Raw genomic sequence first — 23,011 nt, 5'->3', positions numbered from 1 at the left:
AATTTCGATTCAGTCAGTAAAAAAGTCGATCGCAAAGGTGAATCAGACGATTATTATTATGAAGAATATCCTGAGGAAATATCTGTTAAGTTGCCTATAAAGAAGGATGCTGGAATCCGTCAGAGATCATCATCAGCGCTACAAGTTTATAAGAAACCAGAAGTAAATTTCGATAACTATCGATATATGGAACCAGTTAAACTGATTGTGAAACCATAAAATATATATAGCTCAATTTTTTTAAGTTCGAATGCACACAAATTAAAAATTTCTCTCGATTAATTTTGTAAAAGATATTAAATAAAACTTATAATTTTCTTTTTTTGAATTTTCATAGGAACCAAAAAAAAAAAAAACTTATCAAAAAAATAGTTTTTATTTTATTTACAAGAATAAAAATGATATAATACATCGCAAAATTAATATTTTGTAAAGTCAAGGCTATAGTACAAGCATTGTTTCAAAAAAAAAAACATCCAAAATTTGGATCAAGTTGCAACAAGAGATAACACGTCTAAAATAAAATAAAATCTTCTGGAACTCCCTTAAAGGAAGAGTCAAATATCATTTTTTAAACATTCCAAAAACTATGCTGTTTATTGTAGGTAAGCGTTGTTCGAAAGTAAAATTAAATCTAATTCAATTCCTTACAAGTTGCTATTTGCAAATTTTACCCACTCAATTATACCAAAATTTATTTTTCTCACACTGCAGCTTATAAGCGATAATATTTATCCCTTCCATGTTCCTGCAGTTGCCGATTTGAGCAAAAAAATGCAAGGAATTTTATTAGTGATAATTTTTATGATAAACCGTATGGATTAAAAAACACGGTATTTTACCCTTTCCTTTTTACTTTTATAAGCTGAGTTTCTGTAGTAACATTTTTTCTGATTTTCGAGACGTAATTTTGTTCAGATTTATTATCAAATAGCGATTACTATAAGGATGGTAATTGCCACATGATTTGTATTATATATTGTTACTAGCCTGCTTTTCCTGTCTACGCAAGGTCTTTCTTTTTCCTTTCATAATTTACCCCTCATTTTCAAGCTTATTGTGCTGGCTAATGACGAAAAATAACCTCATGGTCTAAAAATGTTTTTTCCTACTGCTTAGGTAAAAACAGGCTAGCTAAATAACATTAAGATTTAATTTTGTTTTTCTGTAATTTGTATATCATACTTGTCTTGAAATTGCCTAAAAATAAGGAGAAAGAAAATTACTCTCGGAAAATTACATATTATTTCTCTGTTTTTAGCTACGGGTTTCGCACGGCGGAATTCCTCACGGGTCGAGCTAGTAGTAATATAGTAATCGCTATCTAATACTTGTCATTTGTTGTAATAAATCTTTTAGCCACACAAATCGATATCATTTTGTAACCTTAAGGACTATGATCCACCTGCAATTTCGCTATCAATTTGTGTAGAATCAGCGGAAACTTGTGCAACTTTATTATCAAGTGAATTTGTACCAGAAGATGAATGTCGCCATTTCATACGTCGATTTTGAAACCATACTTTTACCTGAGCATCAGTTAAACCAAGTGTAGCGGCTAATAACCGTCGATCAGGTTTTGTAATGTATTTTTGTATTTGAAATCGACGTTCTAAACCTTTTCGTTGTAAGTTACTAAATACTGCACGAGACCATGAACGTTTTCGTTTATTTGAAATTGTTGGCGATGAAGACGATGCCAAACGTGATGAGTTTGTATGCCGATTTGGTTCGGTTAAAATAGGCATTAATCGAGTCGAATCTACAAAAAAAATTGTTTACTGTTGAGTGCAATTTTAAATTGTTTATAAGCTGTTACTTACGTATTCTGGATGGAATCGGTCGAATTGGGCAAGGAACTTTAATTTGAAATTTTGATTGAGCATTTCCTAAGTTATAATTGCTACCAATGTTTTCGTTTGTACTGGTATTGTAGAAACTAGGGTGCCCTTAAAAGAAGAAAACAAATCTTTTCAAAAAATTATTTTTATTATTTTTATTAGATAATAAATTTTCTTTAGACTAAGCGTGGCTTTAAATTATTAATGAAAAAATATTCTCAACGCCTTTTGTCTGAAATATTTTTTTTTTTTGTATTTTTTGAAATTTTCTATCATTTTATTAGAAATTTTATTATAGTAACCTCTTCTTTCAATATTTTATGAACTTTTAATTCACTATATAATATACTAGATAATCTTCCTCAAATTAGCCAAAAAAATATTTCGCAAAGTTCTTCGATTCCTCTTAAGTAAAAAAAAAATTTGATCCTAGAAGTAAAAATTCTGTGATGTCTTTTGAAATTTGAAGGATTTATAAAGGTAAGTTTGATAATACAGAAAATTAATGCTTTACAACTGTACATAATGGAGATTTAAATTGAATTTTGCGTTTTTTGTGGTTTTTTAGAAAATTGGTTTGTCTGCCGTAGTTTATAAAAAACAAAGCACAAACTAAATACCTTCGTAATTACGTAATGGCGCATTTTTAAAGAGAAAAATTACATGAAGAACAAGCGAGATTTCAAATATGTTGCTTGTTAGAGCACCCCACAGTTATATATATCATAGCAGCCCAACACTAACTTTTGAAAATCCTTAAGCTTGAGAAGATTTTCATCAAACCTAAGAAGCATCCTATAATTAAACTACACATCCGTTGCATAGATATAGAAACTAAAACATGTAAAAAATCGCTTCACATTTGCAAAACCCTTCTTTTTACAATGAAACCAAAAAGGATAATACACTAATTTTCACTTCTTATCCTAAATACATACGTGATAAATTTTCAACGTTCTGTCGACGTTTTCCACAAATGTCATTCGATAAAATACGATCCATACCAAATTTTAAAATATTTTCTTTTGATGTCGTTGCCGTATTGCATGGTTGGTCGAATTTTGTTTCTAATATATTTGAATTATTTGTTGTACAATGCATTATTGATTTAATGTTAACTATTATTCAAATAAAACTCCATTTTTTAATTTAACAAAACAAAAATAACATTTTTTTTTTTAATTTTTATCAAAATTTATTGGAAAAAACTCTTTAATGTGAACATCACAAATATAACGTTAATTAACGTCTAAAACAAAACGCATACTATTGGAATAAAATAACACATCATAAGATGGGCTCGAGTAAGTATGAATTGTTGCTTTATTTGAGGATATGAGTACTTGAAACTCAGAAAAACGGATTATTTAAGTAAATAGGTACTTAAGTAACCAGAAAGGCGGATGATACATTCGCCTTCTAATTGGACAGATGAATGTTAACGGATTTGTTAATTTACCCGTAAAAATTTAAAAGTAGACTTGATACCATAATAAAATTTGAAAATTAAATTAAGTTTGATTAAAAAACGAAGAAGTTATAAGCATTCGAAGATTGTTGCCCATCTCTTTCTCACAAAACAGAGTTTTACATGCAATCTCTATAGTGATACCATGCAATAGCGTCACTAACCCATACCTTCCTCTTTGCCTAATTAAGAGTTTTAAACGGTCATATCTTGCGTCCTTCTAAAGATTTTCAAAAACCAACTTCACTTTTCTGTCCGTACAGTGAGAATTTCTCACCTGCAGTGATTTTAAAAAAAATTAATCGCCATCCCCATTAATGTTGGATAATTAATATCGTAAAAGTATTTAAATTTGGGAGATTGGCCAATATATCTGTGACCGCAGGGTAGAAAAATCCACAATTGTAGAGCTATAATCGAGGTTTTCGCCTTTTATATGATCTTGTTAAATCTTGTTTAATATGTTATACACTTTTAGCTCTATGAAGTTTGTATCGTAATTTTTATATAACGGATCGAAATAAATTATTCCAGGGAGTAATTGCAGGACAATTAATCGAATTCGTTATGGGGCTAATTTTATTAATTTCTGATTAATTTTAACTCATCATTTTTTAACAGTCATTTGCGATAAAATCATAAGCTCATACACTTATTCAACGGCTCCAAATACCCACCATGCTGCCACAAAGACTTAATTTTGAAGCGAAGAAGATTGGTAGGATCAAAAAAAAAGTCCACATCACGGATCGAAAATCGGGCGCATCAAACTCTTTCATAATGTGTAAAAATGAAACTTCTTCAAAATTTGAAAATGAACTTTTTAAGCTATATGGAAAAATAAATTTGGGTTTAGTAGTAAAAAACAACCTTTAGCGTTTCGCGTGTACGGAATCCTAAAATATGCATAAGATGAGATAGATGATATTGTATACAGTTTTAAATAATAATAATAATAATGTGTTTTAAGTTTTATAATGTTTATGTTATTTTGAGTGTTGTTTACATAATTTGGTTTTATTGTTTATAATAAAGTTTATAATTTACACATCATTAGCGTCCCTAAATATTCCATTCAAAAAATATGAAATTTATTTAAAAAATTTGTTGAAAAATTACAAAGTATTACGATCAAATAACTTTATACTTTGTAGAGTTGGTAAGGAAAAATTTATTTCATGTCTATGGTTGTGCGATCAAAATCTTAAGGAAGGCTCAAAATTATGAAAAAATCCTTTGGAAATTGTAAGCTTTGGTAACAGTAATTAATAAATTTTGTCATCTTCTAAATTAACCTTTTAGAAACCCAAACTAAAATTTTTGCTGTAGTAAATAATATAACTGCTTGTTACAGAAAATCCTATATACTGGAGTAAATCTAAGCAAAAAAAAGGCTGTTATATGGATTAAAAGTTCGAGAAGCGAAACTTTGGGGTTTTTCTTTTCACATCAAAATAAGTATTTTTTGAAATTTTTTACTTTCCCGGAGTGGTGCAACATGTTTAAAAAACAAAATGGCGTCAAAAATGAAATTTTTTTCAGAAATTTTATCGTTTTTATTTTATATTCGCAAAAGGACACATCGGTGCATATCCAAATTTGGTAGGTTTGTAGTCCATGTTAAGAACTACTCCTCATAATTTTTTGGTGGGGTTTCGTTCCTTCCCCTCCCAGTTATATATATATGTATACATACATATGGTGAAACAGTTCATTTGTCTATAACTTGAAAAATATTCGATTTATTTTAATGAAACTAATATCAATAGTAGGTTTTATTACTTACAACTTTCGGTTAAAATTTTAGCGAAATCCGTTAAATAGTTCGGCCAAAATTTCCAATTTAGGGAATTGTTTAAAATGGCTGCCATTTTATGCCATTTTGTCCTACGAGGTTAAATTTTTTTTTTAATTGTATCATTTTTAATTATCTTTCGATTTTATAATAAGTGGCTTACCCGTAAAATGACTCCTTGATCCATATTTTTGCGAAAAACGTAAAATTTAACACTTTCTGGAAATAATTGTTTGGGGGGTGTATGGACTGGCTTTGGGGGGTGTTTTTTGCTTTGGCATAAGAAAACTATTTTTAAAAGAGGTCTATATGGTTTAAAGCAAAATTTTTCAGTTTTAACCCCCGCGCTGTAAGGGGGAAGGGGTGTATGAAATAAATGTATCTTAAAAGATTTTAAAAAGAGGTCAAAATAGTTTAAAATTAATAAAAGCATCTAAAATTTTGGGTTACTTTAGCATTTTAAACTATTTTGACCTCTTTTTAAAATCTTTTAAGATACATTTATTTCATACACCCCTTCCCCCTTACAGCGTGGGGGTTAAAACTGAAAAATTTTGCTTTAAACCATATAGACCTCTTTTAAAAATAGTTTTCTTATGCCAAAGCAAAAAACACCCCCCAAAGCCAGTCCATACACCCCCCAAACAATTATTTCCAGAAAGTGTTAAATTTTACGTTTTTCGCAAAAATATGGATCAAGGAGTCATTTTACGGGTAAGCCACTTATTATAAAATCGAAAGATAATTAAAAATGATACAATTAAAAAAAAAATTTAACCTCGTAGGACAAAATGGCATAAAATGGCAGCCATTTTAAACAATTCCCTAAATTGGAAATTTTGGCCGAACTATTTAACGGATTTCGCTAAAATTTTAACCGAAAGTTGTAAGTAATAAAACCTACTATTGATATTAGTTTCATTAAAATCAATCGAATATTTTTGACGCCATTTTGTTTTTTAAACATGTTGCACCACTCCGGGAAAGTAAAAAATTTCAAAAAATACTTATTTTGATGTGAAAAGAAAAACCCCAAAGTTTCGCTGCTCGAACTTTTAATCCATACACAAGGCGTAATTTCACTCTACTAATAAAACTCCAATAATAAATCGTGATCAAATTACAACAAAGTCGTGACTTTAAAGGGGTAAGTAGTAATAATAAGAAGTTAGAAAACTTAAAAATAGAAAATTTTCAATGTTTCATCGTGTCTATTATGTTGAAACAATATTTCCCCATTTTTTGAGACTACTACAATTTTATCAGCTCAGCCATATTTAATTTAAATCAATTTAGAATTTAGCAAAGTTGGAATTAAGAGTTTACAAGTGATGAAAGGATTAAAGTAGCTTAAAATTGACTACCAATCGAAAGGCACGTGAATACTTTAAGGTATCAATTACACCAATTAATTTTAACCCTATGAGGAAAAAGGAGAAAAATGAATTACTCTATAATTAAATTTATAAACTTTTAACTTAAATCTAGAAGCCTATTTGATGTTGGAAACAAAGAGGAGTAGTTGCCACTAAGTACCAAATGGCAGTGGATGCGCTAGTCACTCAAATTATCTTACATAGGTATTATTACTCTAGCAAGTTTTTTCTGTCCTACTCTTCTTTATTCCATTATCAAATTCATTCAGTTCTAAAATTTACCGCTTAGGAAAAAAACACTCTAGAAAAATAATTTGAACGAAAAAATATCATAAATTTAAATAAATTTATTAGGCAAACATGCTACTTTTTACAGATGCTCTCCTAATACTCTAGATATATAATTACTATTTATTATAAATGTTCTTCTAATATTTATTTAAGATATTTGATTTTTTTCATTACTTTTCTACAAAATTTGTTGTTTGTTGTTTTTAGCCACGGGCTACGGTAACTACAGGAGCAGTCGAGCTAGTTTATAATATTATAATTTACAATTTAAATATCTACCTCTTTCATTGTCATATAAAGATTAATTTTAAATTATAAAAATAATTTTCTCGAAGACTGGGTCATTTTTTTGAATAAAAATAGTCTGTGGTACTTTCTGGTCCTTAAACTATATCTGATTAAAAAATCGCGTTAATAAAATGAAAGAAGGTCAAAGAAGCCAACAGACACAGTTTCATAGAATGATTTTTAAAATTCTAAAAGTGTGCAAATCGAAATCGTAAAATTTTTTTTATTATACATGGATAGCCAATCGTTTTTACATTTCTGTATTAACATGTATATAAAAAATAGCTCCACAAGCTCCAATAACAGAAGTTTCACAAAAGATAATCAATTAGATAATAATGTAATGTAACGTGCGTAAAGCTGCGAAGAACGCCTGATGATAATAATTAAATGATCTAATTTTTAAGAAAACGTATACACTTATAATATGTGTTTTATAACTAAAATACATATGTTAGTTTTTAAATATGGTTAAATCACTCACACATATATGCAGGAAATAAAAATAAACAACTTTATTAGAATACCACAGCCTCACAGGGCACAGTGTGGATGTTTATATTTGATTTCGACGTTGAGCATTGAGTACGAAGTATTTGTTATAAGACAAACGATATCTATATTATACCATTTTATTAGATACTTTACAGTATTATTATTTATTACCATTTAAAATAATATTTAAGTGGTAAATACAGAATGAACTGAAAAGTGTTGAGAAAATGTACAACAATAATATTTTTACCATGACCAGTCATTTTTGCTGATCATCTTTCTCTTCACGTCTTCTCTTAATGTATCGAAATTTAAAAATTGTTCAAAACTAAATATTTATTTGTAATTTTACGCTATAGCTCACAAGCAAATAAAGTAAATATCCAATTTTTCATCCAAAAATGACAGAGCAAAATTGCGAACTTCTTCCGATCTTATGGGAATTTTTTTGGAACCCATAAATTTTGGGTCATTCTTTTCAGCTGTAATGTCAGTTTTTCGCTAGCTATCACTTATGTGCTTAATTCTGGAACCAGGAGTCCACATTCTTGAAATCTATTAGAACGAGGATAATTTTGCTCACAAATTTGAAAAGTATGGCCCAAATTTAGTAGGATTACATACTTTATTTTTAAAAATTGGATGACGTCATGAAGTTAAAAAATTCGAATTTTTGAAAACACAGGGAAATTTTATCCGATTTTATTGGAATTTTTTTTGAAACCCACTAATTTTGGGTCATTCTTTTTAAATATGTTGTCAGTTTTTTGCTAGCTATCACTAATATGCTTATTTCCGGAACCAGGACTCTTGATTCTTGAAACCTATTAGAACTAGGTTGAATATTCATGAAATTTAAATTTAGTTCAAATACTTTTCTTCCGTAACTTTATTGAATGAATGACTGGACATTTCAACTAAACCATTATTTTAGTAATTAATATATTTTTAATTACTTAAAATTAATTAATAAAAGTACAAATTCAGTGAGGGCATTTAAAAATTTCTAAAACGAAAATTCAAATTTTTATACGGACGTGACATCACAGTACTGGCTTGTCAAATTTGTTGACATACTGTATGGTATTCATTACTTACATTTTATATGATATTACATTGAGTTATATTATTCTACGGTTTATCAAAATTGGATAAAATTTGGATGTGATAGAGCAAAATTAAATTTTTTGAATTCTGATAATGTCATCAAGTTACAAAAATTTTTTGAAAACATATGCAAATTTGATCCGATCTTATTGGAATTGTTTTTTAAACCCACTGATTTTGGATAATTCTTTTCAGCTGTGATGTCAGTTTTCGGTAGCTATCACTTATGTGCTTAATTCCGGGGTCAGGACTTCACATTCTTGAAACCCATTAGAGCTTAGTGAATTTTGATCACAAATTTGAAAAGTATGACCCAAATTTAGTAGGATTACATACTTGGTTTGTCAAAATTGCCAAAATCTTACTTTTTTGATACATTTTATAGAATAGCGAATATATTAATAATAATTACAATTTTAATCCAATTTTGTTTGTATTACTCTGTATTATTTACCTACTTTATTTATTATCAACAAAATTTTGATTTTGGAGATTAATCATTTCCTTATGCAAAATACCCCAGTATCATTCTGAAGAGTAATTGGTTCCTTAAAAATATGTTCGGAAGCGTAGAGAGAAATCAATATTTTACTTTGATACTCTCCCATTTGAATAAATTTTAAAATTTTATCAATTAAATGTACTGACTCTTTAAGGTAAAATGACATGATTATGGCTACTCTCCCCAAGTTTGCCAACGGCGCTATGTAGCCTCGATACGTCCCTGCCCAAATTATTCAATATAGCGGGATATATTCAATATCGCGGGATTCAAATAAGCCCAAAAATTTTTGTATGCTTATTTTAAATTTACTAACCGAAATCTATTGAAACCCTTCCTCTTTGAATATAACAATAAATATTAAGTATTCCAATTTTCGTTCGTTTTACGATTAAGTTAACATAGCTAGGAAAAGGGCTTAGCCATAAATAGAATTCGCTTCAAAGTATTCGTGGAAGGTTACTGAATAACAAAAATTATGTAAGTCCCTCACATTTTTCGAAGACCATGAAAATATTAATTAATTATTTCTCTCCACATTTTTGGTGTCCCTCAATATGTAAATATCATATTATTACATTTTTACCAATATTTTTAAATGCCATATGGTTAATTTTAAAAGAAATGTTTATTTTATTCAAGAAGTAATGTTTACATTTCTTTAATTTGAATTATGTGTGATAAATATAAATGTACGCTTTTTTTACAGTAACGTAGTTAATTGAGATTTCTAAAAATATGCAAATATACGTTCTTATTTAAAATAAACTTTGTTCCTTTATTGTTTAAATAAATAATTATAAAACGTTTGTTTTATTATCTTATTGATATAATATCCCATTAATATAGTTTCTATTAGAATTTAGAAATGCGATCTATACAAGTATGTAACAACAGTTGCCTATACCTAAAAAATCTGTCTGAATACGGCGTATCTACTAGTTTTACAAAAGGGGATAATCCTGATATCGAATTGGCTATATTACACATAAAAATTTAAAACTGGACTTCATACCATGGTAAAATTTGAAATTAAAATTGATTAAGAAACGAAGAAGTTAAGGTAGTACCAGCATGAAATCACTTTTCGACAGATTTGGCCGAATTTTTTTTCTCGGGTTTATAATAGCTTTATTTATGAATTCCTAAAATTTCATAATTTTTGACCGTTTAGATCGCGAGATATTTAAAGACAAAGTTCGCGATTTTGAGGGTCATGTCCCATTTAAATCATGTAAAATGTCCGGTCTCTCCAACTATTTTTTATGATATTATTATATATTGAAGAAAAAGTAGAAAAAAATGTTTATACAATACAATTCTAAAAAAAAAATTTAGAAATTAATTTTCACTTTCGAGATATTAATTTTGACGTAAATTGATCGAAATTGGGACGTTGGCATAATTATTTCCCATTTTAAACGGTCAAAATTTCTGAAACTTTGGGAATTAATAGTAAGCATTATTAAATTCTTAAATTTAATTTTTCGTTAAATTCTGTCGAAAAAAAAATTGTACCATTGCTTTAACATAGAAACTGCAAATACCATGCTGGAACATCGTTAAGCAATTAAATCAAAGTCTTATATGTAATCTCTTTGCTTAATTAGGAATTTCAAACATTAATATCTTGCATACTAGTAAAGATCCTTCAAAACCAACTTAATTCTTTTAATAATTCGGTTTAAGTATTCAGTTTTTGGTAGTACCTACTACATATATTATAATGAATAATTAAAATAATAAAAAATAATTTTATTATTAGTGTATGGCTACAAATTTTTTTATTTGATCTCAAAATTTTCGAACTTGCGTTCATTCTCAAGAGATTCAATCTAATTTAAACACAATTTGTTTATGATAAATATAACAAAATGAATACCATGGTTTTATAAAATTTTTTGACGTATGATTACCTTGGAAACTGGAATAAAATTTAAAGAAAATTATTATTTGAAATTTATTGACTCAAAATAGGAGGTCGTAAATACATCCTTTTTATCGTTACACGTTGTTTTTTAATTTTTCCAAATTTTAACCCTTCTAAAACGTTCATAAGCTTAACTTTCTCGCATGTGTGTAAAATTTTGAATTTATTTTCAAATTTATGGGCATTTAGAATACAATGGTTTGAAAAAGCTGTTGCACCAATGTTTTTTAGTCGAATAGATGCACTATATGTTCCTCTATTAATTCTTTCTTTGAGTGCGCGACCCGATTGCCCTACATACCTAACGGGACATTCTGCACAGTTAATTTGGTAAATACTTGAATTTTCTTTATCTTTTTTTAACTTGAAGTTTTTTTTTTATTATTTACTAATAATTTTGATAACGTTAAATGAATTGAAAATATAATCTTGTAATTTTATTTTTTGAATAAAGTCCCAATTTTCGATCCAAAACTTGTATACGGTAGAGAGACCCAATTGTTTTCTTTGTTTGTATCATTTATATACTATAGCTGGGAACTACCCGCTTTGCTGGGCAACATCCCCACTTGCACCCCTCCCTCCACATTTCCTTGCGTTGGATAACAGTTTTGTAATGTACACGTCATGCTCTTTTATTTGATACCCCACTTAGGTATATTTGTAAATATTCGATATTTCCTTCCCACTTTCTCGCTACACCTTTCTACCCTCCGAAGGTGAAAAAAATTTCTAAATGTAATTTAAAACATTCTGACCAAGTTTTGAACTATTAAAAGCCATAATTGAAAAATATGAATTTTTTATTCATGAACACCCCCGCAACCCCCCTTGTGGGTGGAATTTCGTAAAATCCGTTCTTAGCTGACCTTTACTTGGCAAAAGGAATATTCCTGCCAAATTTCAAGTCTCTAGGTCTTATAGTTCCAGAGATATCGTGATGAGTGACTATCTATATCTATAGAAAGTCTCCTATATATATAAGATAACCATATTTCAAAACTATTTTTTCTATTTTTTTTTCTACTAATTTGTTTATAATTTTAGGGTTGTATCCGTTTTTACTTGCAATAAATTTGATGATATTTAATTCTTTTTTATAATTTTGATTATCTAAAGGAATATGTAAAAGTCGGTATACGTAACTGTTTAAGGACAGACCATGATTGAAATGAAGAATTTGGAATAACTACATCCGTAGTTGTTGGTTTTGTATAAATGCTATACTTCAATTTGTTATTTATATCAATTTATATATATATATATATATATATATATATATATATATCAATAATCAGATTTTCTGATTATTGATTGATATCAAAACACCAGTGATAGTTTGTTTATCGAAAAGAGTTCAATTTTTTCATAACAATTTTCGTTGGAAATCCTTTATCATTATTTTCGTAATTAAAGTATCTTGCTTCTGATACCAATTTCGATTGGTTAACAGATCGGTACAGTTACCTATTTTGACATACGGTATGTTCAGCTAAGGCCATATAGGTAACTAAACCGATCTGTTAACCAATCGAAATTAGTATCAAAATAAAGATAATTTATAATTAAGAAAATAGTGGTATAGGCTTTCCTGCAAAAACCGTTAAGAACTTTCAACAAACAAAAAATTAAAATTGGTTCATCCATTCAGGTGCTACGATGCCACAGACATAACCCCTGCACAATTATGGAACCCGTCTTTTTGCATCAGGAGTTAATAAAGGTAACAAAATTACAGAAAAAAATTGAAAATATAAAAAGGGAAATTAAGCATGCGTCAAACGTTTGTCTTTAATCAGTAGATGACCGTACATTCAGGTGAAGAGTAGTTTAATGTTTTTACGGTAGCTACAGAATTAATCTGTAGGTTCACATTGTAATGTTTTGAGCGACTGTTTAATATTTATTATTTTTATTAAAAAAGTCCAGATCTCGGAAATTTTTAAGATGAACTTTTAAACTCTTTTTCATTTGGCTTTGTTGTATAATATTCCTGAAATTGGATCGAAAACCATCTATACAGATTAAGAAATAAATAAAATAAAATTTCTTTTATTACGTTTATTGCAAAACTTAAATTACAAATTCTAAATACTTAGTTCATAACCTGGCCATCATCCAGAGCTTAATTATTGCATCAAGATTTACCAAACATTACACGCTTTCATTATTAACAATGATAATCCAAAGTTTCATAAAAATTGATACGATAACAAAGCTACAATATTAATTTAAGCGTGTACGGGTGCTCATTCTATTTTCAAAAATGCATATGAAAGAGCATGTGATCCATGGTAAGTTGTGATAATTCGTTGTAGAAATTCAGTGACAAATTACTATTAAAGTAATATACTATTTAGTATTCGGTATTTTAAAAGAAAAAATATGCTTAACAGATAAACCATTTCACCCGTCCTATAAAATTCATAGTGAATTCGGTCAATTTTCCAAAATTTGGCCTTCAATACAAATCTTTGTGCCATATATCTCCTCTTTCGTTAAAAATAAATACCATGAGCACTTGTAAAAGCATTGAAATAAATTAATTTAAAAAATAATAATTTTCATTTAACGTTAAAAATTTAATTTTCGTTTTGTGAAAAATTCTTTAAGTTTATCTTCAGTGATTTTAGCACGCCGTTCTTGATGCTCATGAATAATTGGTTGTAACGTTTCAATTAGAATTTTCTTAATTTCACCAGTTAATAATTTTCCACTCGTATAATCACTACGAATTTGCTCTAAACGTTCATCGTCTTCAAGGAAAAATCGTAAATACTGATAAGATATATCAACATTGCAATTACCACCCAATTCCCGATGTTCTTCTAGTGTCGGTTGTCCTCCAGAAAAAGCATGTTTATTCACTTTATTTTTTATCTGTTTCGGTGTGTCCGTCAAAAATATTGCTGAATTTGATTCACTTGCTGACATTTTTGTTTGAGGACCTTGTAATGCGGGAACAAACAGTGCATGTAATAAACACGGTTTGAAGAATCCTAGTCGAGGAGCAACATCTCGTGTCATTCGGAAGTAAGGATCTTGATCAATAGCACATGGTATTAAACATGGTATTTTAGCATTACCAAAGATGAATGGAAATGATGATGAAAATGATGGAGCCGCTTGAATAGCAGGGAATGCTATTTTTCCGATAACATCACTATCACCAAATCCAAAAATACCTTTCACTTGATTAAATGTGACAAGTTTTTGTATTTTAAGGATGTTACGATGGAATTCTGGACATTGTCTGTTAACAATAATTTGACAATAAATGTAATGCATTCAATTTAGACTGTCAGATAGTGGTAGGAAAAAATAAAACAATTTATTACAGTCTGCCAATGATAGGAGATATACAGAGTGTTCATTTCTCAAGTATCAAAACTTTTGACCTGATATGATTATTGTTTTGAGTGAAAAAACGTCGGTTAAGATATCGAAGGGGAAGTTCAAAAAAGGTACCTAAAGAATTTTAGGTTTCATCCCTTCACTCCCAGCAACACTAACTTTGAAATTTCAAATGGCATCCCCTACCTTGTGATACATCATTTGAAAGGGCATAAAATTCTCTATTCACTATCTGACAATTGATTTTGATTGGATAATAGGGAATATTCATGTATTTTTTTTATATTTTTAATTCATTGTTTACACCGTTATAACAAAGTAAAAAATATAAATACTGCTTAAAAATGCTGTATTTAAGCGTTAAAAAAATATTTAAAATACATTATAATTTTAAGATATTTAAACGCAGTTTTTTGGCGCTCTCTGTTGATGACGTATAAGTATGTGATCTGTCAATTTTTGACAGTTCAAAGTATAATTTACACTTTAAAAAATGAATTTACAACACAGAATTTACACTCGCTATTATTAAGTTTTCTAATAAAAAGCCGTAGAATAGTATAATTTAATGAAATACCATATAAAATGTAATTAATTAATATCATACAGTATGTCAACAAATTTGACAAGGCCGTACTTTGATATCAAGTCCGTATAAAAATTGGAATTTCCGTTTTAGAAATTTTTAAATGCCCTCACTGAATTTGTACTTTTATTAATTAATGTTAAGTAATTAAAAAGATATTAATTACTAAAATAATGGTTTAGTTGAAATGTCCAGTCATTAAAGTTACGGAAGAAAAATATTTGAACCAAATTTAAATTTCATGAATATTCCCTATTGTTAATCCTATTCGAAGAGCGGTTTCAAGTGTTATCGAAATGGATTTTTTTAGTGTTTCCAGTTAGTGTTAATAAATTAATGGGTGAGGCTTTTAGTACACAAGCGGGTCTTTAGCGTGAATAAAATATTTCCGTTTTCTGTAACAGTGTCCCATTTTTGAACGCAAGGACTAAAAACAGAGCCCAACCAACTCATCTATAGTCGACAAACTCAACCCAACCAACTTGTAATGATAATAACCATCTTTTCAGATAATTTTTCTTAAAAAGTATTCACGCTAGAGACCCGCTTGTGTTCGAATAGCCTTATCGTAAATTAATAATTAGATATTTACCCAATAAAATCTAAATCAGAAAATATAAATGTTTTGTTCACATCAAATCCAATAGCAATAATATCTTTGGCATTCTCGTACGCTAATCTATTCGCTTCTTCTAATGATAAATCTTTCCATAAGAACTTTTCATCGTCAGTTAATTGTATCACTAATGGAACATCAAATACCTCTTGTAACCATTTCGTAAACTGGAATGGGATTAAATGACCTACATGCATCGCTCCCGAGGATGGACCACGACCCGTATATAGAAAGAATTTTTTACCAGTTTCATGCATATTTAATATAGTGTGCATATCACGATGTGAAAATACAAGACCCCTTCTTAGTAAATGATGTACTGGTTTTCCTGTGACTTTTTCGAAACGTGTTAGTAATTCTGTATCTATGGGCGAACTACCAAATCGCTCTGAAAAACATAGAACAACGTTTAATAAGCAATTATTGTAAACTTTTTTAGGCCACTCGGTAAAAAGTAAACATCCACAAAAGGTTTCAAGATAAATTAATTTTGAAATTGAACATACTTATCAGTTTTTCATAATCAATTCCTTTATCCGATTTACTGGTTACATTCCATGGATCCACAACATCTCCATCATCATCTTTATCCACTTTTTCGGATATTTTTAAATTTTCAACATTTTCTACTTCTACACTCATTTTTCAATATAAAATATTCTTAAATATTAACAATAAATACTATTTACAAATAAAATTTTCGGTAGATTAACCTCAAAATGTTTTCATGACCATATGGCATAATCTAAGTGGTAATCCGTAAGAGGATAGCCCAAATGTCAAGAAATAAGGTTATGATAACTATGTTAACGTCATATCAAAATTTCATTCAGAATTACTTGGTGATAATTTATTGTTATCTCAGCAATAATTGTAAAAAAAATACTTCCAAAATTACTTCGGATTTAATTTCTCCAAATTTTCCCGATGCCAAATTTTTTGAAATCTGGTTTAATTTAACCTTGCTTACGAAAACTTCGATAAAATTGAATCTTTTTTCCAATTATTATCTCATTATGATTTTTATCTCTTATTACCCCTTATTATAATAAAAAGAAAATATTTATAAAAAAAAACTTTGTATTTTACCGCCATTCTTTAAAAAAGATACTCTTTACACGCTAACACACAAATAAATTCTAACATTATACGCACGTAACAAGATTATTTTGATTATGTATAATCCAATGAGTGCTGCTCTGATATTGCCACCCGCCACGAATATCCGTGCCTTTAAAGATTACAGGGTGAACGCAAGGGTCAAAAAATTCGCAAAACCGTGCTAATTTGACCCTATTAAAGGCATAGCCAATCTGTGGATCACAGGGTGAGACCGCGAGAGAAATTATTGGCACAAATATGCGTGGTGGGTGGCACGAATAGACACTCCGAAATATAGACCATACTTAACTAAAATATTCATCAATACGGTGGATATAACTAATGCGATATATTTTTAACCAAAATAATTCACGCTAGAATGTATTATCACTATTTTCAAGGGAATTTTTTCAGCTAAGATGGTTTGGGTAATCTATTTTTTGGGTCTGATTGGATTCCATGACATCATATTATTTTAAACAAATGTTTTACGAGTTACCGTGTAAATAGACATGTCGTTTTTCAAATTACACGTATGTTTACGAAACGGAAATGTCAAATTGAAAATGTCAAAATAAATCGAAAATGATTGAAGTCAAAGCAAAATTAATTAGAGGCTCGGTATTTTTAATCGGTGAAACAGTTGAGTGTTACATTACGTTTAGCAATCCGCCGATACCAAATTATCAAACCTCTCAGAGTCACGATGACAGTTTTGAAAGTTTAGCATGGGCTTCAGCTCAAATCGATTGTTTATGTACCACAGATGGAAAAATTGGTAAAAATCCGTTAGGGGCAACTAAACCGAAAACAAATAGTGAAACATCATTAACGCCATGTGACGAATCTGGATATATTGAAGTGGCTACTAAGCCTGTTATTTTATTTTGTGATTTACGTTTATCCCCAGGAGAAACAAAATCATGTAAGTGTTACCTTTTACTAATTTTAATTTTATATAAAGACCCCTTCCATTTAAGATTTATTTAAATTCAAAATTTTTTTTAGTTTTATACCAAGAAGTGTTACCAAATGATGGCCCACCATCTTATCGAGGCCAAGCAATTAAATATTCATATAAGATAACAATTGGAACGCAACGAGTGAATAGTCCTATAAAATTATTACGAGTACCTTTAAAAATATTACCATTAAGTATATCAGGACTAACGGATGCAGCAGGTTTACTTTGCAACGATACAACCGAAGAATTAACACCAACAAATCCATTCCTAGAAACAAAACCGACAGAAACACCCTTAGAATTAGCGTTACAAAGTCTACAAAATATAACAGCACGACGACAACCAAATTTTTATATGATTTCAAATACTAGGGGCAAAGTTGGAAGGTTTTGTTTGTTTAAAAATGCATATAAATTGGGTGAAGATATTGTTGGAACGTTTGATTTTTCAATTGCAACGGTGTCTTGTGTACAATTATCGGTGTCTTTACAATGTGAAGAAGTTACAACAGTTGAAAGTAAAAATAATAAAGAGCCATCGAAAAGATCACGGATTATCACGTTTAATAAACATCATGAAGTTTGTTTGGGTTTAAAACATTCCCAATTAATTTTACCGGTTCCATTACATGTCACGCCGGCTTTTTCTACTCCATTAGGTATGTTTATTTGTTAAGATAAGTTCGTAATATTTAAAATTTATAAACAAAACTCTACCCTTTTACAAAATAAGTGCTATAACTTAAAATAATTTATACATTTCTTTTATCAACTTTTATTATACTACTAATATGAAATATAGATCAAGGAATACTAATTTTAGTCCCAAGTTTGTAACGCTTAGAAATATTGATGATACGAACAATTACCTAATTAGTTCCTTTCCGGTTGTCCTTTCGTCTGTCGGCACTATAATTCAAAAACGACCTTGGTTCATTTTAAGAGTGAGTTTGAGTTCGTAAATAAGCAACTAGGTCAATTGGGCCTTGAGATCTAATAAACGTTGAGATAGATTAAAAGTTTAAATGTAAAAAATGTTTCTTATAAAAAATTAAACAACTTTTGTATGAAACATTTTTTCGTGAATATCACTATTTACCCGTGAGGGCGCAAATTAGGACAAACGTTTGGTGTTCATTTTCTCCAAAACTATAAATAAAAAGTGAAAACAAAAAATTGACTGAGCTAATTGTTGAAATACCATGCATAGACAGTGTTGATTACACATTACACATACATACATGTCACACATACGTAACTGATATCCCCATATAATACATACTATATAATTTACGCCTAATTTGCGCCATCGCGGGTAAACAGTGATATTTACGAAAAAATGTTTCAAACAAAAGTGGTTTATTTTTGGATAAGGAAGATTTTTTACATTTAAACTTTTGCTCTATCTCTAACAGTTTACAAGATGGGTCCTACAGACCCATAGGTCAAGACCCAATTGACCTATGTTGCTCATTAACTCGACCTCACTTTTTACGTCCTGAGTACGCTGATTTTATAAACACCTATACCAAAATTTTGTTCATAGCATTAATATTTTTAAGCGTTACAAACTTGGGAGTATACCTTGTATATTACATACTAGCTGGGAACTACCCGCTTTGCTGGGCAACATCCCCACTTGCACCCCTCGCTCCACATTTCCTTGCGTTGGATAACAGTTTTGTAATGTACACGTCATGCTCTTTTATTTGATACCCCACTTAGGTATATTTGTAAATATTCGATATTTCCTTCCCACTTTCTCGCTACACCTTTATACCCTCCGAAGGTAAAAAAATTTCTAAATGTAATTTAAAACATTCTGACCAAGTTTTGAACTATTAAACGCCATAATTGAAAAATATGAATTTTTTATTCATGAACACCCCCACAACCCCTCTTGTGGGTGGAATTTCGTAAAATCCGTTCTTAGCTGACCTCTACTTGGCAAAAGGAATATTCCTGCCAAATTTCAAGTCTCTAGGTCTTATAGTTCCAGAGATATCGTGATGAGTGACTATCTATATCTATAGAAAGTCTCCTATATATATATAGATATGCATGGTATAAAAATAAGCAGTTGAAAATTTGCAAGTAGCTTCAACTAATGGTCTTGTGAAACATTCTCGAAAAACGAAAATACTTTCGAAAACCAAATAAATGGCGACCGAAAGACCGCCATAATTGTCTTGGTTTCAAGCATAGACATTCAACACTTTCTAAGAATATTTCAACAATTAACTCAATTGTTTCAATTTAAATAGTTTCTTTCACTAGTTTTTAATAAATTTTGTTTTAAAATTGTCTTAACATGAAAATAATAATGGCGACGTTATGCGGACACTATCGTGTGTTTACGTGAGTCGCACGTTAACATGATTTAGAGTATAGATGATTAGCGTCAACAGAATATTATCTAAATTTTTAAGCTGTTCTCAGATTTTCTGAGAATCAGTGGATGAACGTAATCATAGGGTTAACCAAAAGCCAAAAAACTCGCTGACCCGTGCTAACTCGACCCCAGGAAAGGCATGACCAACTCGTGGATCATTGAATGAACGCAATCAATCACAGGGAAAAACTATTTAATTTTTCTCAAACAAACTTAGATAATATTCTGTTAACGCTAATTATATACTCCAAATTATCTTCACATGAGACTCAAGCTAAACCCACGAGAGTGTCCTTTTCGTATATTCTTTCGAAATAATAATAACCTTTCACAACACCAGAGGTTGAAACCATGATTATTTCGAGAAATATTTTAAATAATAATAATATTAATTATTTTTAAAACACCAAAAATATAAATTTTCTCTAAACATTTTAGAACTTTGTGAGAATTACAAAAAATATTTTATCTGTTATTTAGTGACATTGAAATGGAGACTACATTTTGAATTTGTTACGAGTACAAGCAAACAGTTAATTCCACCTGGTTTAGATCAATGTGGCTGGCAAGGACCTAGTGAATTACCAATTGAAACAATGGTTTGGAGTTTACCAGTACGAATATTTTCAACAACACCGTTACAAGTGTCTCTTGCATTACAAGCAGCTACCGAACATTCACTCATCATTCGATAATCTCGAAGTGTTTGTGCTATTAAAAATCATGAACTATGTAATTTTTTAACTAATATTTAATTTTATGTATAAAAGTGGTGTTATAATACCGAGAGTTTTAAAATATTGAAGGTGCAATTAATTAATCACTAAACACGTTGAGCGTCATTTACCTACCGTTCTTTTTAGTTTCTTCATCCGAACTCGGGCTGAATTCGAATAGCCACTTTCTCCCCAAGAAATACGTACAATCATAAAAATGTTAAGCAATTAACTTGGACAACTTTTTAGGGGATGGCTCAATATTTTAATTTATACATATTAAAAAACGTAGGCAAGGCCATTCGGACCCTATCGGATATTTAACGGCCGTTAGCGACTTTTCTTATAAAAGCACCTAGAACGTCAGGTAAAAATCCTACTTTGTGATACTTTTGTTTGTTCCCTAACTTGGTTATTACCTTAGACGCATCAGCTTCACAGCGATACAATTCTTAAAGCATTTTTTATGTAGAATATGAATGCGTTGTCGGAGCTGGTTACAAATTAATAGCTTTTCCCTGTGATTGCGTTCATTCACTGATTCTCAGCAAATCTGAGAAAACCTCAAAAAAAACTTCGATACTATTCTATTTATCTCCTTACTTCAAATTATCTTATCGTAAGACCCACGCTAAACACACGGCAGTGTCTGAATAGCCTCACCCATTAAAAAAAGGTTGTAAAACCTTAACATTAGGATATTGTTAATTATATTAATTAAAAATACTAATAAAATTTTATTTATACTAAATTTATTATCAATCTTCATCATCTGAATCATTTACACTTTCTTGTTCACTACTATCATCTCCTGAGAGATCCTTATCCCAGTCTTTCATTTTAGCACCCATTCCAAAATCATCCCGTAATACATCCCACGTCGAACCTGTTTTACTCTTTTCTTGATTTCTTTTATCGCTATTATTTTCGTCTTTAATTTCATCTTCATCACTTTTAACAGGATTATCAACACTTTCGCTTTTACTGTTCCCCATGAGTACGTCTAAGAAAGCTCTTTTATCGATATTTTTTAATACTTTCTCCCGTTTACGTTCTAAAGGTCCAGCTTCTTTTAATTTTACAGCAATATCTTTCTGTTGTGTTCGAACAGCGTTAAAAAGTTGAACTACACCACGTGTTGCAATCTTTTGTAAAGTTTTCTCACGATTTCTTCCGAGGACGTCTGGTTTTACACGAAATGACGGTAGTTCCTTTTTCTAAAACAGAAAAAAAAAATGTATTAATATCCTGAAATAATGAAATCAGGATATTTATTTGTTTTATACCTTTTTTCTTGGAGGTCCAACAACTTTTTCCTCTTTAATTTCAGGTTCTGGTTTTTCTTCTTTAACTTCGCCTTCAATCTCAAAACCAGGATCTTCATCTTTTTCAGGTACTTTCCTTTTTAAATCTGTTAATTTTTTCGCTTTTGATAATACAAGTGTTTTTTTGCCTTTAGGTTTATTTGTTTTTAAAACTTTTGCAATTGAATCTGCCCATCCTAAATTTACACCCTTATTTTCATCACCGCTATTTTCATTTTCGGATTGGTTTCCTGAATTTTCATTATCCGATTCGTTGGCAGATTCATTAGCTGAATTTGATGCATTTTCATTATCGGAATGTTCTGATCCCCCAGATTCGTATTCTTCTGAATCGTCTAGACAAAAATTTATATTTTAGAAACGGTTTGAAAAAAATTTATAGCATGCTTAAATGAATCAAATAAACGTTTACCCTCTGAGACAGAGTGTTCCATTACGACCGTGTCCATCACTGTCATCTTATAAAATATAGATTTTACTTACTAACAACTATAACGATTATTTAAAATTTAAGAAAATGAAATAACAATTCTATTTTATAAAAAGTTTATTACGATTTGGAGTATTCTTTGAGGTTATGTTTCAGAACACATTTTTTCTCATTTACAATTTAATTTACAAACCTTAAGCACTACAGCACTACCAACATATTTTATTTGAAGATTCAGTGGCGTAGCATTTCTGCCTATAATTATTCAATTATTAGTTTCGTGCTTAAATAAAAACTCCTTTTAGAAGGTATTTTCGACTTAAAAAAAAAAAAAAAAATATTCGAAAATCACTCTGTTGGATATGTAAATCTGAGCGGGCTCATATATATACGTCAAAATAATGTCATGCAAGGACAAGCCTAAATATTATTAA

General features: G+C 29.7%; 4 protein-coding genes across 4 annotated transcripts; 1 reads left to right on the top strand and 3 right to left on the bottom strand.

Moving 5' to 3' along the window:
* Window positions 1-519: 519 nt before the first annotated feature.
* Window positions 520-3,003, bottom strand: LOC123293359 (homeobox protein DBX1-like). The gene is made up of 3 exons (XM_044874150.1): window positions 2,780-3,003; window positions 1,824-1,949; window positions 520-1,762 (listed from the first exon to the last, which is right to left on the bottom strand). The coding sequence occupies exons 1-3, from the start codon at window positions 2,940-2,942 to the stop codon at window positions 1,395-1,397; spliced, it is 657 nt and encodes a 218-aa protein (XP_044730085.1). The 5' UTR covers window positions 2,943-3,003; the 3' UTR covers window positions 520-1,394.
* A 10,136-nt stretch (window positions 3,004-13,139) lies between these two features.
* Window positions 13,140-16,422, bottom strand: LOC123291736 (tryptophan--tRNA ligase, cytoplasmic). The gene is made up of 3 exons (XM_044872134.1): window positions 16,156-16,422; window positions 15,626-16,037; window positions 13,140-14,346 (listed from the first exon to the last, which is right to left on the bottom strand). The coding sequence occupies exons 1-3, from the start codon at window positions 16,289-16,291 to the stop codon at window positions 13,668-13,670; spliced, it is 1,227 nt and encodes a 408-aa protein (XP_044728069.1). The 5' UTR covers window positions 16,292-16,422; the 3' UTR covers window positions 13,140-13,667.
* An 863-nt stretch (window positions 16,423-17,285) lies between these two features.
* On the top strand, window positions 17,286-21,204 carry LOC123292090 (RAB6A-GEF complex partner protein 2). The gene is made up of 3 exons (XM_044872619.1): window positions 17,286-17,675; window positions 17,759-18,373; window positions 20,587-21,204. Exons 1-3 carry the CDS (start codon window positions 17,336-17,338, stop codon window positions 20,799-20,801), a joined length of 1,170 nt encoding a protein of 389 aa, XP_044728554.1. The 5' UTR covers window positions 17,286-17,335; the 3' UTR covers window positions 20,802-21,204.
* Window positions 21,205-21,557: 353 nt separating this feature from the next.
* Window positions 21,558-22,740, bottom strand: LOC123293148 (RRP15-like protein). The gene is made up of 3 exons (XM_044873864.1): window positions 22,560-22,740; window positions 22,109-22,482; window positions 21,558-22,039 (listed from the first exon to the last, which is right to left on the bottom strand). The coding sequence occupies exons 1-3, from the start codon at window positions 22,603-22,605 to the stop codon at window positions 21,581-21,583; spliced, it is 879 nt and encodes a 292-aa protein (XP_044729799.1). The 5' UTR covers window positions 22,606-22,740; the 3' UTR covers window positions 21,558-21,580.
* Between the last annotated feature and the right edge of the window lie 271 nt (window positions 22,741-23,011).

This window comes from Chrysoperla carnea, chromosome 2 (assembly GCF_905475395.1).
Source record: "Chrysoperla carnea chromosome 2, inChrCarn1.1, whole genome shotgun sequence".
NCBI lineage: Eukaryota > Metazoa > Arthropoda > Insecta > Neuroptera > Chrysopidae > Chrysoperla > Chrysoperla carnea.
This window is presented reverse-complemented; position numbering and strand designations above follow the sequence as displayed.